This window comes from Seriola aureovittata, chromosome 12 (assembly GCF_021018895.1).
Source record: "Seriola aureovittata isolate HTS-2021-v1 ecotype China chromosome 12, ASM2101889v1, whole genome shotgun sequence".
NCBI classification, from domain to species: domain Eukaryota; kingdom Metazoa; phylum Chordata; class Actinopteri; order Carangiformes; family Carangidae; genus Seriola; species Seriola aureovittata.
Genome location: NC_079375.1, coordinates 18,331,092 through 18,357,273, shown reverse-complemented (window position 1 = coordinate 18,357,273; position 26,182 = coordinate 18,331,092). Strand labels below are relative to the sequence as shown.

At 40.8% G+C, this 26,182-nt stretch overlaps 1 protein-coding gene across 2 annotated transcripts in view; it reads left to right on the top strand.

The window, feature by feature from the left end:
* The window catches only part of LOC130179316 (SPRY domain-containing SOCS box protein 4-like), a 71,795-nt gene extending 45,891 nt beyond the window's left edge, over positions 1-25,904 (top strand). For both annotated transcript variants that reach the window (XM_056392217.1, XM_056392216.1), the window contains one exon: positions 23,094-25,904. In XM_056392217.1, the coding sequence (XP_056248192.1) occupies positions 23,094-23,221 (128 nt within the window). In that variant the 3' untranslated portion in view covers positions 23,222-25,904. The remainder of the gene's footprint in view (positions 1-23,093) is intronic.
* Positions 25,905-26,182: the final 278 nt, after the last annotated feature.

The following is a 26,182-nucleotide window of genomic DNA, read 5'->3' as shown; positions in this document are numbered from 1 at the left end:
CAAACATAGAAGAGGAAAAAAAAAGCTATCACCTTTACCTGTTTTATATGCACTGAAAAAAAAAAACATGGTGGCGTGTGACGTTTTTCACTGCGGAATAAAATTAATTTGAAGAGGAAAATGTTTTTGCTTCTGTGTTTGGGGAACACTGACTCAGAGCGCCATTGTTTTCATTTATTAAATCGGCCACCAGCGCACACAGGTCCAGTATTATGACCGGGGCGATCCAATCACTGTCCATCTCTGTAATGAATGAGAACAGTAATGAATGAAAGCAAGATAATCCTCCCCCGTCTTCTTCTCCTTCGCTCTTTGTTCAGGAAGCTGTAACATCGGCCTCTAATCAACACTTCAATTTGGCCTCCTGACATTACCAATTGGCTGACAGGCTGGATTCCTTTGTGTCCTCTGATGGATTCAGTTCTATTTAAAGGTCTCCCGGCTCTCTCTCTTTGTCTCTGTGGCCTTCTTCTCCCAAGTGAATGAAAATCACCCGATTTATTCAACTTCTACTTCATTCACTTCACTTATTTTTCTGGCTCTAGTGTGTGCTCTCACTGTGAACACTGTGTTATTTTCACTGCAAGCCAGTAGTTCCGTTACCTGGCGGCACTGAGAGCCTGCCGTCCGTCACTATCTGTCTGTCTGCCGTTTTCTGACTGTTGCTTCTCTTGCGACACACGAAGGGGAACTAAAGTCTGTCTGTGAACCCGCTCTGAATTGCATCCATCTGTTCCCACTGAAGACACGTTGCACCGTTTCCATGACAACACTTCTTTTAACGTTTCCTGTTTGCACATCTTGTGAGGATGATGTCATGACTTCAGTCAGGTGAAGGGGTTTGCATTAGCGCTCAGGAATCCTGTCCCTCGAAACAGAGAGCAGACACATGATGTAATGGATTTTGTTTATGTCCTTGAAAACCCCCTAAACTCAACATTGCTAATCATGGAAAGTTGACAGATCAGGCTTAGTCTTTTCCAGAAACTCCCTTTTTCCCCACCTTCACACATGGGCAGTGTGTGCCATCAAGCAGCTTTACTGGAGGGTGGAGTGTGTTGCTCAAAGTCGTGTCATCACTCTCATCTTTCTCTGCCTAATAAGTGGCATTACTCACTCACTTTTTCATATTTTCCCTGTCAGTCATTCAGTGTATTTACGTGCACACGAGACACCAGACAAATCAGATTACACAGGTAATCAGATACATTCGCACTGTAATGACCTGGTTAGTGTATATCTGCTTATACATGTTGTAGGTCATTACCTGATCTTATTTTGAAAGCATTAGCTACTTATTTTTAATCTTATAGTGAAAAGAAGATGCTCTTCTTTCAACCTGCTGCACTGTGGTCAAAACAAGTTTTTAAGTTTTTACCATGGAAACATAAAAAAGCTGATTAGAAACCCGGTTATGTGTATACATGGCCAAGAAACTGGGGCTGGAAAAATCCATTTTCTCAGTTCCCTAAATCAGTTACATAAACTTTATGAAATCAGGTTTGCAGCAGAAAGTTGACTGTCACCTGATTTCTTAAGTGCTTGTAAACACACCCTAATCTGTAAACCACTACCTGGCCACACAATACACACAACAGTTGTCAGACTGATGTTTTTTTTCTTTTTTATTCCCAGAAATTAATGACCTGTGATGAATCATTGTAAACCTAATTAACCAGGCTGTGTGCATTGTTACCTTCACTATTCTGCTTGTAATATAAAGTTAATCAAGAAACGTGATTAAAAGCAAACCGTCTGTGGCTCAGTGTGCAGCTGCCCAACATTTTCCACTTGTTTCTTTTCTTTTTTGTCTTTGAAAGCTCATTGAACAAGCATTGTGCACACAAGACTACTCTCTACTGATGTCTGCAATTAGTGTCGATTTCAGTGAGAAAACTCCCATCAACTGTTTTGCACATTGTAACTTTGGAGACCAGCGACCCAAAGTAGCTGTGCAGGGCTGAATCTGGCCTCTGTCACATTTCTCTTTTATGAGCAGAAGCGACGGCCTGTTCTCTCATGTCCGTCCTCTTTCAAAACAAAATGAGGCAAGAAAACCGATGAAGACATTCTTTTCAAGGCAAGACGTGACCTACAGTTTTCCCAAAGCTTTCACAATATGTGATGTGTGATATTGTGTAATTGTGTTTTGAGGTGACAAACTTTCTAACTTCCTGACTTCTGATGAACTCCCTTATTACTCATTTAATCTTGTTACATGGAAATATGTGATAGATAAAATCCATTTTATTCTTGATCTGAAATGTTCTGAAATACATTAAATCTGTGATAATTTCTAAAGGTGTTAAGGGAGTGTTGAACAGCAGACGGCAACTTTTTTCTCCTTGACCTTAACCCTGGTCATCTCTTGCCCGTCGCACACCTCTAAGACTGCTTTCTGTTGTGTCTGTTCCTGTGATGTGACTGTAGGATCATTTAGGGATTCATACCATGGCTGCCTAAATGATGGATTTTACACTGACCAGGTTTGCCATTTTGTTTAACATCCCAGAAATCAAATTGCACTCACACATTTCAGTCTGAGTCTTTTTAATGTACATGTCCTGTCTGACCTAAGACTGAATAAAGCATCGCAGGAATCCACTGAAAGGGGAGCCTGCACCTTTTATTTGCTGCGTGACTTTTTCCTACTGTATCTTGCAGTGAAACAGTAGAGGGAGCGCGTTGCCTCAGTGGCTTTGTGAAAATGTCATACCTACAGCAATAACCTCACAATGTGTTTTGTGCTTTGCCTGGGAGTGTTGTGGAAATCCTGCTGGGTCTTGAACAGGCAAATTGGCGGAGTGTCTCTTCCAGAAAAGTGACTCTGATTTCTATTCCTGAATGATGCTGACTCAGAAAAATGAAGGTGCATTTGGGGAAGTGGCTTTTGAGAGATGTTCATCTACCTCGCCTAAATATCAACTCATCTCTCATCTTTGACAGCAAGGACTGTACTCTTAAATATAGTCATGAACAAGTAATACTAGGGCCTTGTACCATAAATAAATAATCCTACATGTTCTCCTTATATCTTACTATAATAGTCAACACTGAATTTGTCTAAATTTATTCATCTCTACTTTTATTTGTGCTTTCATGATCTCATAACCTCAAAACTTTACATTGGCCTAACATTTTTATTTGATACACGAGGCTCTCATCTTCCCACACAGCTGAGTGTGCAGGGCGAAAGGGGGTAATATAAGTAATGTGAATCATTTCTTTGAGGATATTGTTTTACTAGCCGGCGCCAGTCCCTTGAGTGGTCTATCTCTCTCTAGAATCCAGCCCCACCTGTGTTTCCTACAGCTTCCCTCTCATGTGTTCACGGTTTCTCAAGCATCTAAACACGTCTTTTATCTGTTGTTATCTCTGACCACTGTGTCCTTTCGCTCCCTCCGCTGCCCTCAATGTCCCTCCCTGCCACTGTGCGTCCTCTGTTTTAACAGCCACTCACTGCCTCAAGTTAGCCGCCGCTTTATCTCAATCTCTCTGTTTAATTCACATCGCCCCTTTGTCCCCTCACTCTCCTCTGGGCTCTGTGCCCAGGCAACTACTGTAGCTCGCTCTGTTGGTTGCTAGTGCAGCAGTGTAGTCCTACCCCACACTGCTGCCCCGTCCTCTGTCGTACAGTCCGACTGCTGAAGTTACTCAGAACAAAATAAACTTAAAAGTCAAAAAGTTAAAGTTGAGACTGTTGTCAGAGATTTGTATTCCAGGTTGAATCTTCATTACAGTGAATGAAGTCTTGTTTTTGCATAATGTTTCAGCAGTAAAATAGACTAGATGGTTGCTATGATTGGTCTATAGCTCTGTCTCCTGTGTTCTGCAACGCACACTGAAGAACCTAAAACTGATCTCACCGTCCAACACGATTTTCCTCCTTTACCCCGCTGATATCGTGTGATCAGTAAGTCTTTTAACTGTTGATGTTTCATGTGAACTCAGAAAAAAATAAGGGCTGTCCTCGCACCTAGTTAAAGTTTAAGTTGGTGGGCCACAGATGTGGTTTACTAGGTCACTGGGTCACGCAGTCAAGTTTCACAATAACTGTGTTACGTGTCTTGTGACTACGCCTCATGCTCGGAAACAGGCCTGCAACATAAAAACAACCACATTTTCATATGATCACCTGAAAAAAACTGTGAGACCCTGTTCTGGAAAAGTGTGAGTGAACTAGAATTCAGTGTTTTCTGATCTTAACGTAATCATTGTGAGCTGAACACCAGCCACTAACTCACCTGAAGCTTGTGATTTTCCATTGACAGTTGATGTTGTACAGACATATGCAAACTTGTGGGTAAATGTGTTGCTAGGTTACCTAAAGTTAGAAAAGTCTTTATCTTGTGCTCTGAAAGGGAAAGACATGCTTATGTGCGTCCCGCTGCTGCTGCTATCTGAGCAGAGAGCATTTCTTGCACTCAGAAGACACTCAGCGGTGAAAGTTAAAAATATTTCAGCTTTTAGCCAAAGAATACTGCAAATCAAATGGATCGTCAGTTGTCTCATAGCAACAGCAGTAGCCATGACAAGTGCTTCCCCCAAGCAGCTGTTGCATTGCCAGATAGATAAAAGGTGCCGCTGAATCCAAGTTGATGTTTTTAGCTCCATGTCATACAGTGTTTGGTGAGTTCTCTATTACTATTAACTCGCTGTGTGAAGGGAAAAGCCATTGCAATGCAACACGGGTATTCCCTCTGTTTAATAACAGTATTTCTACTATCTCACAATACACATTTTACAGTGTGTAAAGTGTGTATAAGACAGATTGCCCATAAAAATTTCACCCAACTAGCCCTCATATAACCCTGTGGATGACATCTACCCATACTGTGAAGTACATAAAACAGCTTGTACCCAGTGTGTGTCATAAGATCGGACAGGTGTTTAACCGCTGATATAAAACTGATAATAATAGAGACGCTACAGTGTTACCTGACCATTTTCTAAGATTTCATCTTGCCCAATGAACCGCAATAAAAATGATAATAGGATATCAAGTTCCAGCAGATTCATAGTTATGTCAGACGTGTCAATACAAAGACCTTGAAGAAGAGGGAAGCATGTTTACTGCACTGCCGTCAGTTCTTGTCAGCTCTTTAAAATTTCATCTGTAGAGTCAAATCTATAGACAAAAGGTCGACTGGTTAGCTGGTTAGCTCATAGAAGAAATCCAACTCTTTGAAATCACAGAAATGTTAAAGTCCCTGAAACATAGATATTTCTTTAAAACGTATTATTGATGACTAAATAGCAAAGTTGGGTATTATCCATAAAGAATTCTTCACGGATTTAGCATTGTACTTGTATAACATTGTCAGACTCATGGACAGTTCTCTGAAGAAAAAAAAAGTCAAAAGTTATTGCAGCAAAATCAGATCCAGAGATATCATCTTTTTTATTCCAAATAGTCTCCTTTTTTTGCCAAACCCTGATGCCTACATTACCCACAAGGCAACACAACCACCACCAAAGCGATATCACTTCATGCAATTTATCCGATTTCAGGCAGCTCCCCGTGATATATAAAATCATGGAGTTTTTCTTTCACTGTCAAAACACTCAGTTAATCTGCTCCATCTCTTCAAACTGGTGAAAAATGTACACACAGAGCACTAATACAGAAATCTTTCATGTAAAATAACCAAAACTGTGCTGACACTGGCAGATAACTGTGTGTTCATGTGGAACTCATCGCTCATAGAGAGAAGCAGACTGATAAAATTTGTTTTCAGAGCAATTAACATTTTAGGGGTTTAAGGGTGTAGAATAATAAATGATTTTTTTCATAACATTTTGCTACCAGTCTTAATCATGTGCCATCCGGAGACATGCATGTAGGCTTTGATCCCAACCAAACACATTTGCAAATAAATTCACTGATAGCTTGCACTGTCTAAACCCGAGAGGCCCTGACAGCTGAAAGCATCTGTTGTAGGGTTTGGTTGGAATAAAGCCCTGTAAACACACTGTATCTCTCAGAGGCTCGTGTGTGGAGACGCACAGAAGACTACTCAAATCAAATTAGTGTCACAGCGGCTTTCCATATCTAATTACAAGTAGTAGGTGTTGAGAAAAAAATGCTATATCTGCACACTTTCTTCATTCTGATGCCCTGCTGTACCTTATAAATTAATAGCATTGGAAAACTTTGCATTGCTCCAAAAGAAACTGGACATTTTGGTAGCTATTTATAATTACTGCACAGTTAGAAAGAACTGAATATATTCCAATTTTTTTTATCTGATTATTGTGCATTTGAAATCTGGCCCTGCCTGATGTCCTGGGCTGATACTGACCTCTTTGGTTACAACACAACTGACCTTGCATGGCATCATAACTGTGAGCCAAAAATGAGGATTAACTGTCTGTGTCAGCCGAGGAGAGACGGCAGCTCCCCGAGGCCAACTGACAATTTGTTCAGATGTAATGAAATGGGTGGTGGAGCACATGTCCCTCATCTCTGCCATAAAATCTTGCATGCAGTGTCAGTGATTGCCTCATTTATACAAACTGAAAACACAAAAAAAATATAAAAGAATTATAATGACATACTCAATGTGCACCATCCCTTCTTCTTGATCACATTTTATTTTCTAACTTTTCTTGTACAACTACGGTATTCTTTTTTTAAAATTTTTTTATACATTTGCCTTTTCCTAAGAAAGAAAATTTGATTTTAATTACTTGAGTATGAGAGAATATTATATTCTCACGTTCCACAAGCATCCCCAGTGTTTAGGAACATACTGTTCATAATTAGGAAGAGAGCTGAGGTCTTCGATCACACACTGTTTCACATTCCTGATGATTTTAGTGGCAAAACCAATCCAATTTAAGCACTCCTGCATGGGAGCTGAACATGCAACCAACAATAGATTCACCACAGAGCAGAGTAATAGCAATTCGAACCAGGCATTTAACAGAAAAGGATTTCATTTACTATGCAGCGTACATATATTATTTATAATTAGATGTTGTCTAATAGGAGTTTTAAACAAGTTGGCAGCACAGGACATACGTGAAACGTGAAAAAGACATTTTTTTTCACATTTTGGGAGATACACGTATTCACTTTCCTGCCATCAGCATGAGGTTGCCATATATCTCCTTTAGAGAGAGCCATCCTTGGTGTTCTTAGGCTAAGCTGAGCTAACTGACTGTAGCTTCATATTTACAGTGCAGACATGAGGTCCCAAAATGTGAAACTATCCCTTTAACTCTGGGTAAGTGCAGTGGTCTCCGAGGACCAGCAAACAGCTGTAACGTCCACAAGAATATTGAAAGTTTGGCCTCTGAAGCTTCCACAGTATCCACAGTTGTTCTGAGGTTTATTGCTGGTGGGTAATCACATGACAAGTGTTTTCAGTGTTACTGCATGAAAGGTTAAATGTGTCACTGGTGACTGCAGATGTTGCAGAACCTCTGGTTCAAAGTCAAGCCCTCCCGTTGGACTAAATGAGTGACTGAGTTCATTGTTACTTCAGGCAAGTCTTCTGACTGGACTAAAGGTTAACCTTTGACCTACATTTGGCCAACATGGGGCCCTCACTCCAGTTTTCACTTCACAGCTCTCTTCCTTCTCCCGCTCCATTATCACTCTCCTCTCTTCCTCTTTCTCCCCTGCGCTGTCACAGCCTGCATCCTCCCCGTCCTCCTCACTGCTCTGTCTCTGGAGCTCCATCTTCACCCTCTGCTCTTTATCTTCCTCTCTATTTATCTTCCTCTCCACACAGTCCTCTTTGTTCTCTTGCTCTTTCCTCAGGCTACCTTCCCGCTCTTCTTCCTCTGTCTCTAACCCCTGCTCCTCCTCTGGTTCCATGTTTATCTTCGTCTCTGTTGTCTTTTCTTTTCTCCTCTCTCTTCCCATATCGATCTCTGCCTCCAGACGAGCTCTCAGCTGCTGCTCTCTGTGGCTCCACTCCTCCTCCAGCCTTTGGTACATGTGAAGGGAAAAGTGCCATGCCCCGTTCTCCTGCAACATGTCCTCCACTTTACTCAGCAGTTCTCTCACCTGCTGCTGCTCTCCTTCCTTCTCACCCACTCTGTTCTTCCTTCCCGCCCCTATATGATCTTTCCTCTGCCAAGTCCCTTCCTGTTTCCTCTTTCTTCCATTCACCTCCTGCTTTAGTCTTTTGTTCTGGGCAATGACGAATGTTTTATTATCCAGCACGTGGTATCGATGGCGACACTTGTCCATTAACCAGTGCAAGGCAGGGCCTCCTGATTGGATGTGCTCCTGCACGCTGCGCCCTTGTCTCCTCAGCCAGTCTCCTAGGGTGAACAACACCAATGTGTGTCTCCAGACCGCAGAGGTCAAGATCTCCATCCTCCTCTCCACTGCTCTCCTCTCAGGCTCAGTGAAGTCCAGCAGAGGGATCACTAACAGAACAACATGAGGTCCCTCAGGTCCACACAGATCCAGTGCTCTCATTAGTTCAATTTTCTCATCTTGGGGCACAAACTCCCCAGACGAACCCCAGCCTTGTGCATCCACCACGGTCACGTGATATCCAGCGGTGATGGAGCTGGCAGCTGTGCTGGTTCCACCTCCTCTGGGGTCAAAAACCCGCCCCCGGCCCAGCACAGTGTTACCAGTGGAGCTCTTCCCGGTCCGCCTGGGACCGACCAGCAAAATGTTAAGTTTTTTGAAGGCTGGTGGAAAGAGAAGAGCAAGAGAGGGGAAATTGATCTGCCTCTGACGGCCTGAACCATCTTTGATTTTTAAGATTTATTAACATGACATTTAGTGTGGTCTAGAATGCTTACTATAGAATGATCAGTTACTGAAGTCATGAGTGGAAGAAAAAGATAATATGACTGGGCTGAGTGGAAGAAGTGAATCTAAACACCTCACTAATAATCATATGTTCCACTGGAGATGAATCATACCCAGATATACTATCATTTTTAGACTTATTTCTTCTTTTTCTTCTTTCTGTAGTTTGCACAAGAAGTGATTGAGCAAAGGTTTTCATAAGCATTACTTCAATGAGAAAACATTTCTAACATATCCCTGCTGTGTTCCAGTGTGTGACTGCAGAACTGGTCTTAAACACTGGAGCGGATTTTTGGGTGACAAAGTCATTGTACTTATGCTTCAAAGTCATGCTAAAAATTGTTTGTGACTTCGGGCTTTGTGAAATGTTTCAACAAATTTGTATCTGAGGTTTAGAAATTCACTCACGAACACGTCCAGCTGGGCTCCAGCTTTCCATTGTGATAGTCTCCACTTCAGATTATTCCTAGAGGATGATGGTTGTAATATCCCTTCACAGTAATGGCAGCACTACATCAGAGATCCCTGAATCCTATTGTCTGCACTTTTCCTCTTCACTCACGTATCTGATGGCTTACCTGAAACACTTTCCTCTTATCAACACTTTAACTTAAGCACCTCCTATAGTTTTTATTGCTGACCTTGCGTTCCCGAGAAACATAAAACTATCAAACGCTTTATGATTCCTATCCAGTAGTTTTGTCTCTTTCAGGAAGGCTGCGATTGAATTCTGAGCCTTCATTGTTTTATAGTTATTTGAGCTTTTTCGTCAACATCTCTCATTGTTTAACTGGAGTCGCTCACTGTTGAGTGGCTTTTGATGAGCAATGTGGAGTTTATTTACTACAGAGGGACTAAAGTCTTAGGGAGACTGTATAAATGATTGTGTTGCATTACAGCAGACTTGATCTTGTAGAGTTGAATCAGTGACACGAGAAAATGTTCCCAGTACATCCTGATACTACAATAGATATGCTGATATTCAATGCTTGGTTACTAAGAAGAGTCTCATGATGCAGGGGCAATAAGTTAATTGCTTGAATGAGCGACACTAATAACTACATGGAGCAATTTATGTGTTAATTACTAGATGCTGCGTCTTAAACTCTCTTACATGCTCATGTGACCTGTGTGTATACTGTATATGTATGTACTGTATGTATGTTTGTGACCTGTGTAAAGACACTGTTGCTAGTGTATGTTATGCTTCTACTGCGTGCATCTATAGCCATTCTCTACACGGCAGGGTTGGGTACATTACAGCAGAACAACATTTTTTATATAATACCACACAGTGTACAAATGAAGAGATGCAGAATAAACACACTTATCCTCTGATTTATTGAATTCCAGTCACCTGCAGCTGCCACGTGCTACTTGTTTACTTCCATCGTCATTGTTTTACAGCCGTCATAACAGCATAACAGTTTAGCTTTTTTAAAGCTGCTCGTCACATTCTGCAGCTATCAAGGCTCTTCCACATGATCTGTTTCTGTGAATATACTGGTATCCCTCTTCCTCCCCCTTTCTCTGTCTCTGTCTCTCTCTGTCTATGTCTATGTCTCTCTCTCTCTCTCTCTCTCTCTCTCTCTCTCTCTCTCTCGCTCAGTACCATGGCTCACATGTTTGGTCCGTCTGCAGCCTTAATCTAAGCCCGTGCACCTCACAGATTATTGTTTACTCTGACTCTGGATGTGTGTGTTTGTGCATGTGCTGGGTGTCATGGTCAGCATTTTGGCATCCGAGTGCAGATGACAAGGTGTGTGTTGTGTCTGTTTGCATATGCAGTACGCCATTTAGAAACTATTTCAAGTCATTTATTTTTCATGTCTTTTGGAGTTGAAAGAAGTTTTAAGGGACACTGCACCAACTTTACACATAGATGAGCTTTCACATGAAGCTGTATAACGTCTTCATGCTCAAGCTTAGGATGTCAGATGAATACTTGTGAGAAGTCAATCTCAGCCTCTGCAACACCAATTTTGACTGCTCTTTTTTTTAAAAGTCCATGTTCTGATGCCTATGTTTAAGTGTTTAGTACATTGATTACATCAAAGAGGTTATGTATGATTTGTTTTAGGGAAATAATGCATAGATCTTGATGAATAAAATCCTAATTATGGTGTTGAGTTCTATGACTTTCTACAATTTAGTGCAGATCCAGATACCAGTGCAGATAGAGATAATCTTTATTGAAAATACTGAATCAGTATTACATGCAGAGTTGTTTTTAAGTATCAGTGCATATGGCACCAGCAGCATTTAGGAATGCTTACTTCAGTATTTCATTCAACACGTAAGTAATAAAATCACACAATAACAATAAAGGTTGCGACATAGCAGTAAAACAATTAACTCAGCTGTAGAACTGAGTGAATTACAATGCTGATGTCATTATTTCACACAACAGGTAATAAAACCACACAGCTGTTTTGCGTAAGGATTAAATAAAGCTACTTGAGAACAAAAGGCGTTTAGGATTGTTTGGCCTTGGCGGAGGTGTATGGCGGAGTGCCATTCTAGTTTGTTTGTTTATTTGTCAGTAGGAAGTACTGAGCTGAGTTGCACAAACTTGGTGGTGGTAGAGTACTGGGGCATAGGTCAGGGAAGAACCATTACATTTTTTATATCACTTTCCTTAACATTGCACCATAGGACACTTTCTGATCTTGATGTAAAAAAAACAGACATATTAATGGTGTTGGCATCTGTGACTTTGTACAATTTGGTGCAGATCCAGGTAATAATCCGGATCTCACAGAGAAGGTTTGGCCTTGGGAGAGGTATTCGCTTTACTGAGTGCCATTGTAGCTTGTGATGAAATGCTGTAATTTACCTCTTTGTATCCACCTTCTCATCGAAGTAGCTCATTTTGTGATTTCTGACATTACTCAGAATGACTATGGGCAATTTCTTCACTGCAGGTTTAAACTTGCAATCAGCTGCAGTGCTTGTACTTCAGGTGGAAGTGGAGGTGAGCATTAGTGGTAATGACACATAACGTACTGCTGTATTATGCTCTACAGTGAAGGTCTTTTACATCTTCCTGGTAAATCAGCTGATTTGTAATTTAAAGCATTTCACTCCAGTGTTGAGTCACACCTTTCTGTCTCTTTCCCTCCAGCCTCTTGTACCCCTCCCTCTCTGTTCTTGTCCTCTGATCTTCTTTTTCTGCTGGTTCAGTGTGTGTGAGTGAGCATCCATGCACCCACATAAACACACTCTGACCTGACAGGTAAAGCCAGTGAGGGATCAGCCGCTTTTATCTCAGTCTGTATCCGTCAGGCTGAGGTCGGTGGTGAGAGCCCGCCTGCTGCGCGTGCGCACGTGTGAGAGCTTATGCTTGTGTGCGTGTTAATGCACGTGCAGTTTTCCCACCTTCATTTACAACCAATCCACTGAAGCTGCGGCAGCAGGAGCAAAGTTTCACCATGTCTTTCCTCTCTGCCACCTTTAACTTCTCTCTCCTTCCTCTGTGTGTTATACACTGCTCTGTTTTGATCTTTACTCTGTGATCCCTTCTGTTTCGTCCCTGTGTCAGTTTTTAACTTTTATGTCACACACTGCCCACGCACACACACACAGACACACAGTAAGCTTTCCTAATCACCCATAGTAGGTGACCTTCTCTAATGAGGCTGCCTCACATCTGTTTCCATTGTTTATATAAAATATTGATTTCAGATTTTCTTTTTCACCTCATCTTACGAAGGTTTGCCATTTAACTATTCTCTGTTATCTTCACTCATGTCAGTATGTTCTTTTTTCCAAATTCACATTAACAAAATGCCACAGTGGATCAACATCAGCAGTTTCCCTGCAGATTACCCACAGGAATGAAGGATTATTTATCATATTTTCAAAACTGCATGTAAGCAGGAATATTAATTGAAGGCTGTGCTTAGTAAATTATACCAACAGATTTCCTCTATTATTGACACTTTTATGAGTGAGGTCCACCTCCCTGCAGTTTGTAACAGTCAAGGATATCTGAGGGTCACACGAGCCGGCTGTGCACTCTCCTCTTTTCTATTTATCACCCTCTCTCCTCTTTGTATCCATTCTCCCCTCTCTCATCTCATGACCTCTTCCTGTCTTTCTCTGCTTTGTCTCCTGTGCTTTTTTTTTTCCTCTTCCTCACCTCAGTCCTCCTCCTCCTCCTCCCCCACTCTATATTTTTCTACCTCTCCTTCACATCTTTCCTCCCCCTGGTTCTCTTATCTCTCTGCTTCTCATCCCAGAGGAGACAGTGAACGGTGGATTTACAGTAATGCAGGATGGTAAAGAGAGAACAGGGCTTTAAAAAGAAACGGCACCATGGCTTGCATTACCACCAACTCCTCTCTACTAGCCAGCTCTGCCCACAGTGCCCATCTTTCTGTGTGACACTAATGTGGCCGGTAAGATATGACTCATACCACCAGACCTGCACAAACAGTATAAGCACCACAGTTAGCTTTAGCCAAATATCTTATGATGAACTTTGCTCAGGGATGACTTCAGAAAGAAGGATTTCCACGCTCTCCTCTCCTAAATCCGCGTGGGACGGACTTACAGTACAACTATGTTTGTAGCCATTAGACCTCCCACACTGTGGCTGCATCCTTTTTTAGTACAAAAGGGTTTTTCTAACAAATCCTCCAAGGATTCTAACAACATTATTGCCTCGCTTCCACCCAACGGCTGCTTCAATGCGTCTTTAAGTGTGATTGTGCTAAAACCTGGTGGTGTTACACAATGTGCTGGGGAAGAAGATACAGGACACCACCGGAGGTACATTAGTTATGGATAACGCCGACTTCCTTTTGCTTGTGAAGGACGTTGGTGTTTGGCAGAGTTCAGCGTCTCGCCTCTGCGCTGGGAGAGTAAAGATACACCTCCTGCTAATCCGTCCTTTGTTGTGTTGTTTTTGGTTTGTGTGAGGTTTGAAAATCTTCTGTCTCTCGCTTTGTTGTGGCATGAGGAGCGACTTAAACTCACTTTCTCAATGCGACTGTTTATGTTTAGAATTAACCTTATTGTAATTTGGAACATTATTAAGCTGTTTCTACCGCGCTGCTGCCCTCTGTCAGTAGGTCTGATACCCAGGCCTCATATTTAACACATTGTACAATGACATGGTGCTAGAGCAAAAAGTGTGTTTCTTTGCATTTCTGATCTACCACTTATTTATTCAAATCATGCCAGTTGCTTTCATGCTTTCAGAACTAATCCTTTTTTCATTTGTTGTGTTGAAACAACTTCTCATCCATAGAAATTTCTGGATTTGTTTTGCTAAATGTTACCTGCATAATGTTTCGTAGGCTAAGGCACGCTGTGTTAGTTCTGTTAAATGTCATTTAAAATCTTAATTATTTACATTATTATTAAACATGTTTTATCAATAGTCAGGTCAAATATGTTGAGCCTATTCCATATTTACTCTTCATTGTAAACAGGTTACGTATTAGCAAGCTAACAATAGCTTTGTCAGTTCGTTCAGTTAGCTACACAGCAGTTAATGGTGTAACAACTAATGGAATTGGTTTGTTAGGTGCCACTTTGTTTTAATTAATCATGCGAACATCTCCCCCTTCGTAAAGCACTTGACATTAGACCTAGGCTAAGTTTGAAGCTGGTGCCGCCGGCACATTTCCAGCCAGTGTTATGAGCGAGCAAGGAGCTTCTGCACAATATTGATCTTTATTTATATCATGCACTGGCAACCATGAACTGCCAGGGACATGCTTCCACCTGAAGATGCTAAAAGTCAAAGATGTTTAAACGTCTACTTCAGTTCATCTACCGATTCCACTGCTTTGAATCAGATATGAACTTGTCTCCTCACTGCTAGAAAAGCATGAAACATCTGTAGCAATCTGCTGAGCTGTAGAAATAAGTTGGCGAATATGCTTTTACATTGGTTTTCACTCATGTTGCTTTACTCTTGTGAGCTAGCGGGCGGATATTAGTAGCTCACATGCTAAAGATGGGTAAGCTGGTTGTGTTTTTATAGCTCAGAACTGCTCTGATGGTTACACAGGCAAAAACAGAAGATCTTGAGATTCACCTCTAAATCTCTTTTTTTAACATCTGCCATGCAGCTGTCAACGTTTGTTCTCATGAGCGTGTGAGCTCTAGCAATATTTTCGGCTTAAAGACTGACAAATGTTACTTAATCCATGCGACTACGGCTGGACAGCATTTAAAATTGTTTGATACATGCAGGTTTTAGTATCAATGCCAGACCTTATTCTGAGGAAGAAAAAGTTTGCATAAACAAATTGTGTAAAATGGCAAGAATGTAACTTCAATCAGAAACTGTTGAAATTTAAATAGCTCAAATCGTTTAAAGTCAGCTTTTGGTACTTGGTGGTTTTGAATATTTGGTGACACAGACAAATTTGATTGGTACCAGAGAGTAGTGAAGTGAAAGACCCAGCCCTATTTGTAACTGTATTGGGCTTATTTGCCCTTGACTGAGCTGAAAGCCTCTGTACATCCGTAACAAGCAAGCAAGAGTGAATTTTTTTCTTGTTTACTTCACACACTGAGTTTTTTTTCTGATTGCTCTTGATTTGGATATGTGTGTTTGTTTGTCAGTTTGATTTCCTGTGTTCGTGACCTTGCATAAGCGTGCGCTCTTTGTGTCTGTTTTTCTACCTGTCAACATCTTTACAAGACAGGTTTGTGGATTTCCTTTATGTCAATGTTTGTTCTTTCTCCACGGTAACGGGAAAACACGGTGCACTGGGCCGAAAGTGTTACATTAGATTAGGAGAAAGGAAGCGCATCATCGGTTAGAAATATGCCATAGGTCACATTACTGAGCCACGGGTAATTTTAAAGTTGAACTGATTGATCACATCATGTGTATGCATGTCTGCATACACATGATGTGATCAATTGGAATCGTGCATTAGACCCAATTTTGACTGCTGTTGTCATGTGAAAGCCTTGTAATTACAGTTTTATTCATTTTCATATTATATGGACTTTAATTAAAGGATTAAAGGATTACATGCTCCTCTAAATTCTTTAACCTCTCGGGCTTTGAAGCACTTCCAAAACCACGCAGATAATGATAGAAACCGCATTGTCATCAAACTAAACACACACCTGTTTTTCTATCTCTTGTTGACATTTTGAGATAATGCGGTTTTTCACCCAACAGCGATGGTTTCTTATGTGCCAGGAAAGATCAAACACCCTGACCTTGGAGAGTATAAAGAGGTAAAAGGATGAAAAGAGTGTGAACGAGGGGCAGAGGAGAAAGCAGACGGAGGGGGGTGTCTTCTTTGCAGGTGGAAGAGCGCTGCAGGAGGAAAGAGGAAAGAGGTGTATTGTTACAGACGAGATGGAGCTGTGGCAAAAGGAGGGAGGAAGACTTGGGAGAAAGAGGAGAGGATCATGTTTTCCTGAACCATCTGTTCTATATGTAACGTGTGCGTTTGTCATCTCCAGCCTTTCCAGTCAATGCCGTTTAAGACATTCCACCACATTGTATTTTTTATTTAAACTTTTGCTTATTTGGTCAAAACTGTATTTGCCAAAACAAAGTAATTGAAGTTTTATTTATTTTCCTGCAGTGACGGTGCCCCCTACATTAATGTTTTCCAAGCAGCATGAAGTTTTGCTTCTGACTGGCTGTAATCTTTGTGAATAGGCACTAACAAGAGTTTGTTATATCAACTTCAGTTCCGTCGGACATGTAGGTAGATAACCTGCTTTTTAGCTTAGTCCCATCTGTGATTTCAGCTCAACATTTCTCATGTTGCTTGTGGTTGAAAAAAAGTGAGGGGAGGGGGCGTCCAATCACCGTTACTAGGCTAGCAATGGTGTCTCTCAGATGTCAATCAGTCGCTGCAATGGGAACCACTCTCCCAGAGGATTTAGTCGTAGACTCCGTTTCCACAAGTGTGTCTAAAAAAAACAAGTTAATCCTCTTTTTGAAAAATGGTCAATAGCTGCAGTGTCATCATAGTTCATCATTTCCTAATACAAAAAGTAAGAGCTTCGACTTTGAGCATTGCTTCTTTTTCTCTGACTCGAGTTTTGCTCTAAAGCTCACTGATCATCTGTCAGGCTTTATTTAGCTCCCGGCCCTCCCCTCAGGTCAGTTTTTACATCCATCATAAAAGTGATGCTGCCGTTGCCATTTTCACCTTCTCTCCCATTATCATTGTCTACAGACAATAAATCCTGCTCTGCACAGGCTGTGCGCTGCATCTCATTACAGGCGTCGTGTCACATTGTGTGCCCCTATTACTTCTCGTTCCCATCGCAGCAGACCCGGGGTCGCAATTCATATCCATATAAAATGTCTCATCAGAGAAGCGGTTCTTCACTTGCTGAGATCACTCCACACGTGGTGTCAATCATATTGCCAGGTTGTCTTCTTCAGTAAACCCTTGCAAAGAAATTATAGAGGCTTGCCACTTTTGTGTAAATAGATCAATCAGCAGAAAACAACTAGTTGCTGGTTTTGATTCCCAGTGAGTGCTGCCAACATTTGCCTGAACAAGAGCTCAGAAACAACAAAGAGAGAACATACTTCACGTAAGTCTTGTTAATAACTTCTTTTTTTTTTTTTTTTTAATGCAGTAATAGGCCAGTATTCCCACAGGGGCCGTTCTGGATTCATTTTGCAATTTAACTAACAAATTTTAATTCAGCTCTACGGAGATAAGTGAAGGATAATGCTATAGGAACAGATCTTATCTGACCCGAGAAAACTCTGTTCTAATGGAAGTGTTAACAGTCACTTAGATCTGACTCAAACTTTAAGATCATTTAGACAACCCAAAGCTCAAATAGAAATTCAATTTTTGCCTGATAAGATTGATTTCACTATAATCTGAAGACACGGTGATCTCAAATGACACATTAAGTTCGCTCTCTATTGTTGGAGCATCTTATTCATCTTTTTAAAGACTGTACAAATGTAATGGAAATTAATATGTCTGTTGTGAACAGGTAGATCTTTGTACCCATAGTGATGATGTTCAGTCCTGCAGCATTTTGAGGCGTAATTCTCTTAACGCACAGAATGTGTAATGATGCAGAGGTAAATGACCAAGCGCTGATCATCCACAGTAAATCTCCTCATTAGCTTGAGGGGATGCTTATGGGACAAAACATGACAGAAAATGTGTCATTAAGAATGAAATCCTATCGTTAATGCACTGGGATTTCCAATAGAAGTCATTAAAGCCAGTTAATTGCTTGTATAATGCAATAAAAGGCCATTATATAAATCTGGAGGGCAGCCGATGATTAATGTGGAGATGATTCCAACTTATAACAACTAGCAGCTACAGGATCACCTGAAGCTAGAATAATATTATCAACACAGACCTGGGTTATACTTTTTTCTCTAGGCCCACACCTTTGATCTATAATACTGCACATACCCACATAACACACTGTAACACAAGATGGTGTAAGATGATTCATAATGTACAAGGTTCAAATTAACAAATGCTTATAATCCGTTGTGCCGAGGTTCAAGTGTGAAGGCAGTTAATGCTGCTAAAATCAATTAGTTATATATCAGCAACAACTCAAGTGACTACTTGTGTGTGAAAGGAGCATCTCTATGACGAACCCACTGCTACTTTACACTTGATGCTCAATGGCTCTTTGTGGCTGTTGTCATATGTAAGACATCAATAAGATATCTAAATGCACAGCATGATAATGGCTTATAGAGGCTATTATAATACATTCGGTAATCATTAGAATTCATTGTGAAGGTATTGATAATGCATTATGAATATGGTATTCTCGATATTATCTGGCAGATGAAACAGGGCTGCTCTGGTTCCTTTACTTCACTCTGACATAGAAATTACTTCTGGAGTTTTCAGTGTATTTTAATTTCTTCCTTTTTCTGTCAGTACCACAGGCTAATTAAGACTATTTTGTCTGCAGAGACATTGCAGTAAAACTAATGGTTTTTAACTATTTCAGCCGTATTATTCATATCATTTCATATCATGTATTGTTTGAAGTTGCCCAGGTGTTTTCTCCAGAGGGGAAGACAGAAAGAAAGAAAGAAAGAAAGAAAGAAAGAAAGAAAGAAAGAAAGAAAGAAAGAAAGAAAGAAAAAGAAAGGAAGAGAGAGAGAGTTGACAGTTGACAGTTGCACTCTCCTCTTAGCAACCACAGTGTTGTCTGCGGAAACTGTCTCCACATAACTAGGCACTAAAGAGCCTATGAGCGTGCTCAAATTAATTGGATTTGGTACAAAATTGCTCCCCTTGACAAGGCACATGCACGCATCATCCACACCACACACACAAACACTTACTCGCTAGGATTCAAAAATAGTTGTGACCACAATAACCTCAAATTGACATTTTCATATCCAGTCTGTGGTTTCAGTTCACTCACATTGTGGCTTTTCTCTGTTACTCAGCAGAACAAACAACAATTTTTCCGCAGAGGAGCTAATGAGCCAAATGTCTGTGAAGGGAAATGAGGCTTGTGCCTATAAAAACATACGTTTGTGTGTCGCCATACAGAGATTTAATGGTCTTTCGACACCATGTTGTGTTTTCGCTGACTTTCTCTCGAATTGAGTTCTGATTCAACCTATAATTAAGATTTCAAGTATACAAATACTCTTTGCCAGAGCAGTTTTAGCTTTATATTCTGTTGTTGTAACAAAGAGGGCAATGAAAAGCAGGTGTCAGAAACAATTTGTTGGTCTCTGGTCATCAGCCAGGGAGGCAATAAAGCCACCTTACCGTCACATGGTTATTTCTGTTGGCTCTATATTTAGAGCTGTTAACGAGAGGCTGCTCCGTTTACGAGCTTTCACACTGTAACTACATTAAAGTCTAACAATAATCTGAACCACCGTGAACCACCTTCATTAGTCATTCTGTATGTGTGGATAGACATGAGGGTTGAAATGATAAATTGATGAATTGATCGGTCAGTCTCCGGAAGATTATTCATTTTGGTCGTCCTCTGTCCTATGCATAGTTTTCCGACTGAAGTTTCAAGCAACTTTAAAGGGAAATGACAATTTATTTCATGATCCAACTGGTCTTAGCACAGTTTGTGGATTGTGTCTGTATAATTATCTTTATTAGTTTTTTATTGGTCATTATCTTTTATTATGCATATTATAGCTGGTTAACACTGTGGGTATGTGCGCTGTCATGTTGTGTCATTTTTCAAACCAAATTTTTTTTATTCATTTATTAATGGCAAACATAAGCTTGTTCCAGCTGCTCAGATTGATACTCAGATCAAAGGATTTTCTCAGTTTAATGTTGCTGTAAATCAAATACCCTTTAATTTGAGACTGTTGGATGTACAAAACAAGTAATTTGAGGACATTACTTGTTGCATTACTTGAAATTGCATTTTAACTATTTTCTGACATAGATTACACGAATAATCGGTCAAAAAAATATAATGAAAGTAATCATCAATTGCAGCCTTAATATACATGCTTCACCTTGTGTGAGTCACTGACTGTACCTGATGCTAATGTAAGCATTCAAAAGCATTCATCTACAGTATTTCATATTAATGTGATGAGAGCAGCTCTCATAATGGCGGCGTAATTGAGAGTCAAAGAGAGGTCAAAGTAAAACTCAACACTGCCGTCGTGCCGTTGTAACTGTGCAGAAGTGAAGAGCTTTTTCTGTGGCGAGCGTGGATGAGCATTAATGTGACAGTCACACCGCAAGGACACACACGTAGAGATGAAGTGGACGTGTGTGTGTGTGTGTGTGTGTGTGTGTGTGTGTGTGTGTGTGTGTGTGTGTGTGTGTGTGTGTGTGTGTGTGTGTGTGTGTGTGTGTGGGGTTGGGCTGTGTTTGCTCCTGTTGGTTTAACCTTGAACAAACACACGCACAGCGGTGCAGGTAGTAGAGGACGTCCAGAATTACAACAGGTGATGGCAGCATGTGTTTTTTACTCGACAAGAACAGCAGGGAGAAACTGATTTTATGTTGCTCAGGATCCTCACAAAGCACTTCACACCTCGAAATTATGATGCGTACCACTAATTACAGCTGGTTCCAAGATAAAGACATTTTCGCAGAGGGTACGTCTACTGACATTCTTTTTTCTGCAACTTTACACAATTACACTTCAACTTTTCTTCAGTTTTTTTTTTTCACAATTCGCATCTCTCTTACTGTTTGAATTTGAATCTTTTTCATCCCCCCTCCTTCAATTCCCACTGTTTCTGACTCCCCTCTTTCCATCTGAGTGGCTTCCATTGTTGCTGTTCTGCTCCATTTCTCCATTTCCCTGCATTTTCCTCCACTGATGATGGTTGGGTGGCATTGTGTTGTTGTGGGGGTCACTTAGTCCAAAGGCTGTTGTGTGTACAGTGCAGCGCAATAATCCGTGCGTGCAAGCAGTACAGTATGTGACTGTGTGAGTGTTTCCTCAGGTGGAAGAATTTTAGGAGGGGTTGGTTGGTTGTTGGATCATGGAGTTCATCTTTGGTAATGCTGTGTAATTAAACCAATCACACGTGGTCATTACTATTGAATGAAACTGATGATGCTATCAAATCCAAGTGGAGGAAGCTATGGAGCAAGGCTCCTAACACTGGCAGAAATCTGAATTAGCATGAACTGAACAAATAATCCGACTCATCTTTTCTACTTCTGATAAGTTTTGAGATACAGAGAAGCCAAGACTTATTATTATCCAACTAGTTCACAAGAACTCCTCAGATCCTGTCTGAGCCAAAGAAATCAGTGACGGCCAGTGTCGGTCATCATCAGTCACCCTTATCGGGAATTAGCGTCACCACATGTCCTGTTTGACTGTTTAAAACAACAATTTTGAGGTATTGGTTTCTCAAGAATTGTGGCTAAGATATGCACTGAGCATATAAAGAGGTTGGAAAAACAGACATGTCAGTGCTCTCTGGTGGATGAACTACCTGCCTGCCAACATGTGCTGATAGGGTTGGGCTACGAAAACATTTAATTGAACTGAGTTTAGCTAAAATGAGACGAGCTGCAAAAGAAAATGCTCATTAAAAATGTTAATTAAATATGACACATTCAAATAACAGCTGTAGCATGCTTACTTCTCACACCTCTTGTATTTTATTTATTTTATTCAGGCAGGTACTGGAAGTCCCACTGCAGAGCTGTTAAGTAGATCAGGTCAAAATACTGATGTGATCCACATAAAACAATCTGCTGAAAGTGACCTGAAGGGATCAGTGAGATCATTTCTCTAGAAAGGACTCACCACTCTGTCGATCCCGTTGAACTACAGAACACTCAAACCATCTTCAGACACATTTACCAGATAACTGTTCCATTACAGAATTAACATCACTTAACTACAGCTAATATAATCCAGCCAGCGGTGATGTCTGTCATTTTAAATGGAAGAAGAAACAATTAGCACTTAGAAGCTGCTGCCTGAATGTTTTCTACATTGCTCGTGTGTAACAATAAGAGAAAAGAAAAGTGCTGCTAGGAAACTTTTTAGTGTCAGATACATCTACATTATGAAACTTCCAATGGAAACCCAACCATACATCCTGCCAAGCAAAAATCAGCCAATATATTGTCCATGCAAATGCATGTAGTAAATAGTTTTTGGGTTGGGTTGATATTTTGGGAGTTTTGTAGATAGAAGTTAGGACAAGATCAGCAGAGACAATAACACCAAGACATTTCAGACTCAGGTTTCTGCTAAAGCACCTTAGTCTTTCCTCCTCTTTGTCCTCCTCCTGCTCCTCTCTGTGGTCTGTGTGTCCTGCAGCTCAGACCGCAGCCTCCAGCATCTGTTACCTCCTTAACCCTCATGTGAAGATGAAGGTCAGTGAAGGGGCTGAGCAGGAGCTCACAGTACGGAGGAAAAAGTGACCCTCAAAAGCACTGAGCTTCCACACAAAAGCCCCAAAATTCTTGAGCAAATTGTAATATATATTTTTTCAGTCCAACAGTTTGATGAAAAGAAGCTTTTCAGCAGGATAGAAAGTCAGAGTGACAGATGGTTTCCTGGTTTCAGTGAGTTCAAAGTGATGTGTCTGTATAAGCTATCAGAAACAGGTGATTGGTGGTGTGTGTGTGTGTGGGGAGGAGGAAGAGGTTTGAATATTTAAAGGTGTGCATCATCACTCTGTCTGCCCCTCTACTTCTGGCTCTCCTTTATTCATGCATAACAAATATAAAGATGGATTATGCATATATAAAAGGCAGAGGTGCCAGTATAAACACAAACATGAAGGCAAATCCATTCATAACATACCACATGCGCTCATTAATCCCACTTTTAAATTATATATTAGACATTTTCTGAAGTGTTTCTTTCTCTCCTTCCCTCTTTCCAGCCGAGCCTCTTCCTCTGATGGACCTGTGCCGGCGTGCGGCCCGCCTGGCTTTGGGTCGGGAGCGGCTTCAGGAGATCGAGAGCCTCCCCCTGCCCCAGTCCCTCAAAAATTACCTCCAATACCAGTGACTGACACCAGCAGAGTACAAGGACACAAACCAGACCACCAGAGAGTCTACAGCTGGATGGAGGAAAGACATGAATTAAAAGGTGCAAAGAGGGGGGTGACGGATGGAAGAATGTCCACACTGAGAGTGCCGAGGCTCAACAAAAGATGGATTTATACGAGGATGGAATGAAAGATGGTGGATGAACTCACAGTGGAGGCCCAGGCTTTCACACAAAGGACAGGACAGCACCAGCTTCTTTTGGATTTTCGAGCTGCTCTATCATTTGTTTTGGACTTGAAATAAATTATTGATGATGGTATCCCATCAGTGTCTCACTCATCCAGAAAGAAAGCCCATCCCCTGATGGCACAGTGTGGTTAAGTGGTGAAAGAGACGGTGGTAAAAACAAAGACCGCCACCTAGTGATGAGAATAAAAACTGCGCCGAGAAAGCACACTAATCCTATCCCTGGAGGCCTTTCTGACGAACAGTCAGTGACCATATCATTGATTTGGATACCATAGTGTGTATTCATGGTTTCCACTGGTACAGGTGACAGGCTGCAGAGTCTTAGACGTCTAAGAGGATTCTAGCTCTAATGTCCTTTTTATGTGATGACTCAGGCCCGACCAAAAGCTCACACTGCATACAGAGTAGATCAAAACATGGCTGCAGGGTGTATGCAAAGTTTAGCACAAGAGACTTAACTTATCTCCTGGCTTTATGCAGACATTCGGTGATAGTTAAGCCCTTTTCAGACATGGAATAAGTAACGTCTGTCAGTTAAAGCACCTGTCAGCACCTGGTGCTGGAGGAGGAACAGTGGAGTTAAAGAATAATGAAGGAAGAAAATTATGGATTTTAAAATTCATTTTGCCATTAATGTCTTAAGGATTGTCAGCTTGAAATCCCACACATCAGTTTAATCATTTATTAGTTTATTTTCTGAGATTTATTTTATTGTGTGGCATGTTTTATACTGGAACTGCTTATTCTTTTTTTTTGGTTTTTACCTGTTTGTTTCCCTCTGCTGCAAAGGGAAATAAAATAGTTTTTATAATCTGATCTGAAATAAGATTAATCTTGACAAAATATGGAAAAAAGACCTTCAGACCTTGAAATATTTCTCTGTACCTTTCACAAGTTAATAATCAGAGTGGAAAAAAACACGTTATTTCCAGGTTATTTATTAAGAGTTTGAAACTCAACTAATCTACTTTATCAAGACTGTGCAGGTGAGGTTTGATCAGATTTGATTGACAGCCACCAAACAACCCATCAATTGTAAGATTTTAACACAAATGTTGCTTAATTCTGATTGGCTGGATGGAAGTATCAGCTTTTTTTTAGATGAGTCCTGCAAACCTCAAACCACGTCGGAAGAACACACTGAAGAAGAAAAACACAAATGTCTAATGTGAAATAACCAGAATTGTCTTGTGGGTCCCCAGCGCACATAGTAAGAAGCTTAATGAGAAAATATTTTAATCTGTTCATGTGCACACTTTGTGCTCCTGCAGCCTTTTTACATTAATGTGAGCGTATTCAATTAAGACTCGCACTGTGTGGGAGGTGATGCAGCAGTGGCACGTGGTCCAGCTTATTAAGAACGTGGTCATGGCTTTTACACGCGGAGCTGCATGTCTGAAAGGGGCTTTATCACCGAAACAAATGGGACAAAACCGCTCGCTGTTTAAACAAGTGTTAAGTTGCACTGAGAAACATTCCTCGCAGGACACTAAACCATGTATTATGATGTCAATCATGACCAAAGTATTTCATACTAAGCCATGGAGTGAATGAATGTGTCTGTAGGAGCTGTGGGTCGTGGCCTGCCGCAGTGTAACCTAAGAGGAGCCTCACCTGCTGTTGTTTGTAGCACCCTGCTGTAGCTCACTGGTACCAGACAGTATCTGTCTGCTCTCTGCACAACTGTCTTAATGACCACAAACAAGGAAACAGGACCAGGGCAGATCTAGACTCTCTGGATCTATTGTAAAGGCTGGAGCAGGACGAAGGAACATTACTGCTACTGCAGTGGCTCAGAACAGGATGCAGATGACCAACGCCCAACCACACACACACACACACACACCACACACACACACACACACACACACACACACACACACACACACACACACATATTCACACACCTACCATGTTTTCTTTCCTAAAAAAGGCTTGAGTCACTTTTTTTTTTACTTCTGAGTTTGTATCCAACATTATTATTATTATTATTATTATTGTTAATATAATTGTGAGTGTGGAGTCTGATTCTGATGATGGTAGGATGATGATGATGATGATGATGATGATGATGATGATGGTGGTGGTGATGGTGATGATATTTATTTATCACAAGCTGGTTCTATGTTTTTTTTTTGACTGATCAGTGATGGTTACTTTCAGGTAAATGTAATACAAAGATGCTGGTGACAAAGGGAGAGAGTCAAAACTAGTTTCTTCAATGCTGCTTTTATTATTATTATTATTATTATTATTATTATTATTATTATTATTACTATTATAATTATTATTGTTATTATTTGTGATGGTGGTGGTCTTACCTCTGTTTCCATCAGTTAGGATGGGGAGAAAAGGACCATTTCAGAGAAGTAGTAGAATGTATGGACTGGCAGTGCAGTTGAGATGTCAACAGAAATGAAATGTGAATAAAAGCCAAGTGAATTTGAAAAATCTCTCCAAAATATTCTTTGTGTTTCTTTCCCTTCACCTTTTCTAGGGTAATTCTGTGTCCCAAAAAATCACAGCTGATGATTTCTAGGAATGTTTACTAAAATTAGCATATTAAATTCATCCAAAAATACATCTGAAACGTAAAAAACTGAGAGAGCTGCAGTAAGATGCAAAAGAGCCTGATGGTTCAACTGGGGCTGACACACTTTCAGCATCTTTAATTGTGTCTGAGGGAGCGTTTAATCTGCCGAGGGAGGCCTTGGCAAGGAAAATTGGGCCA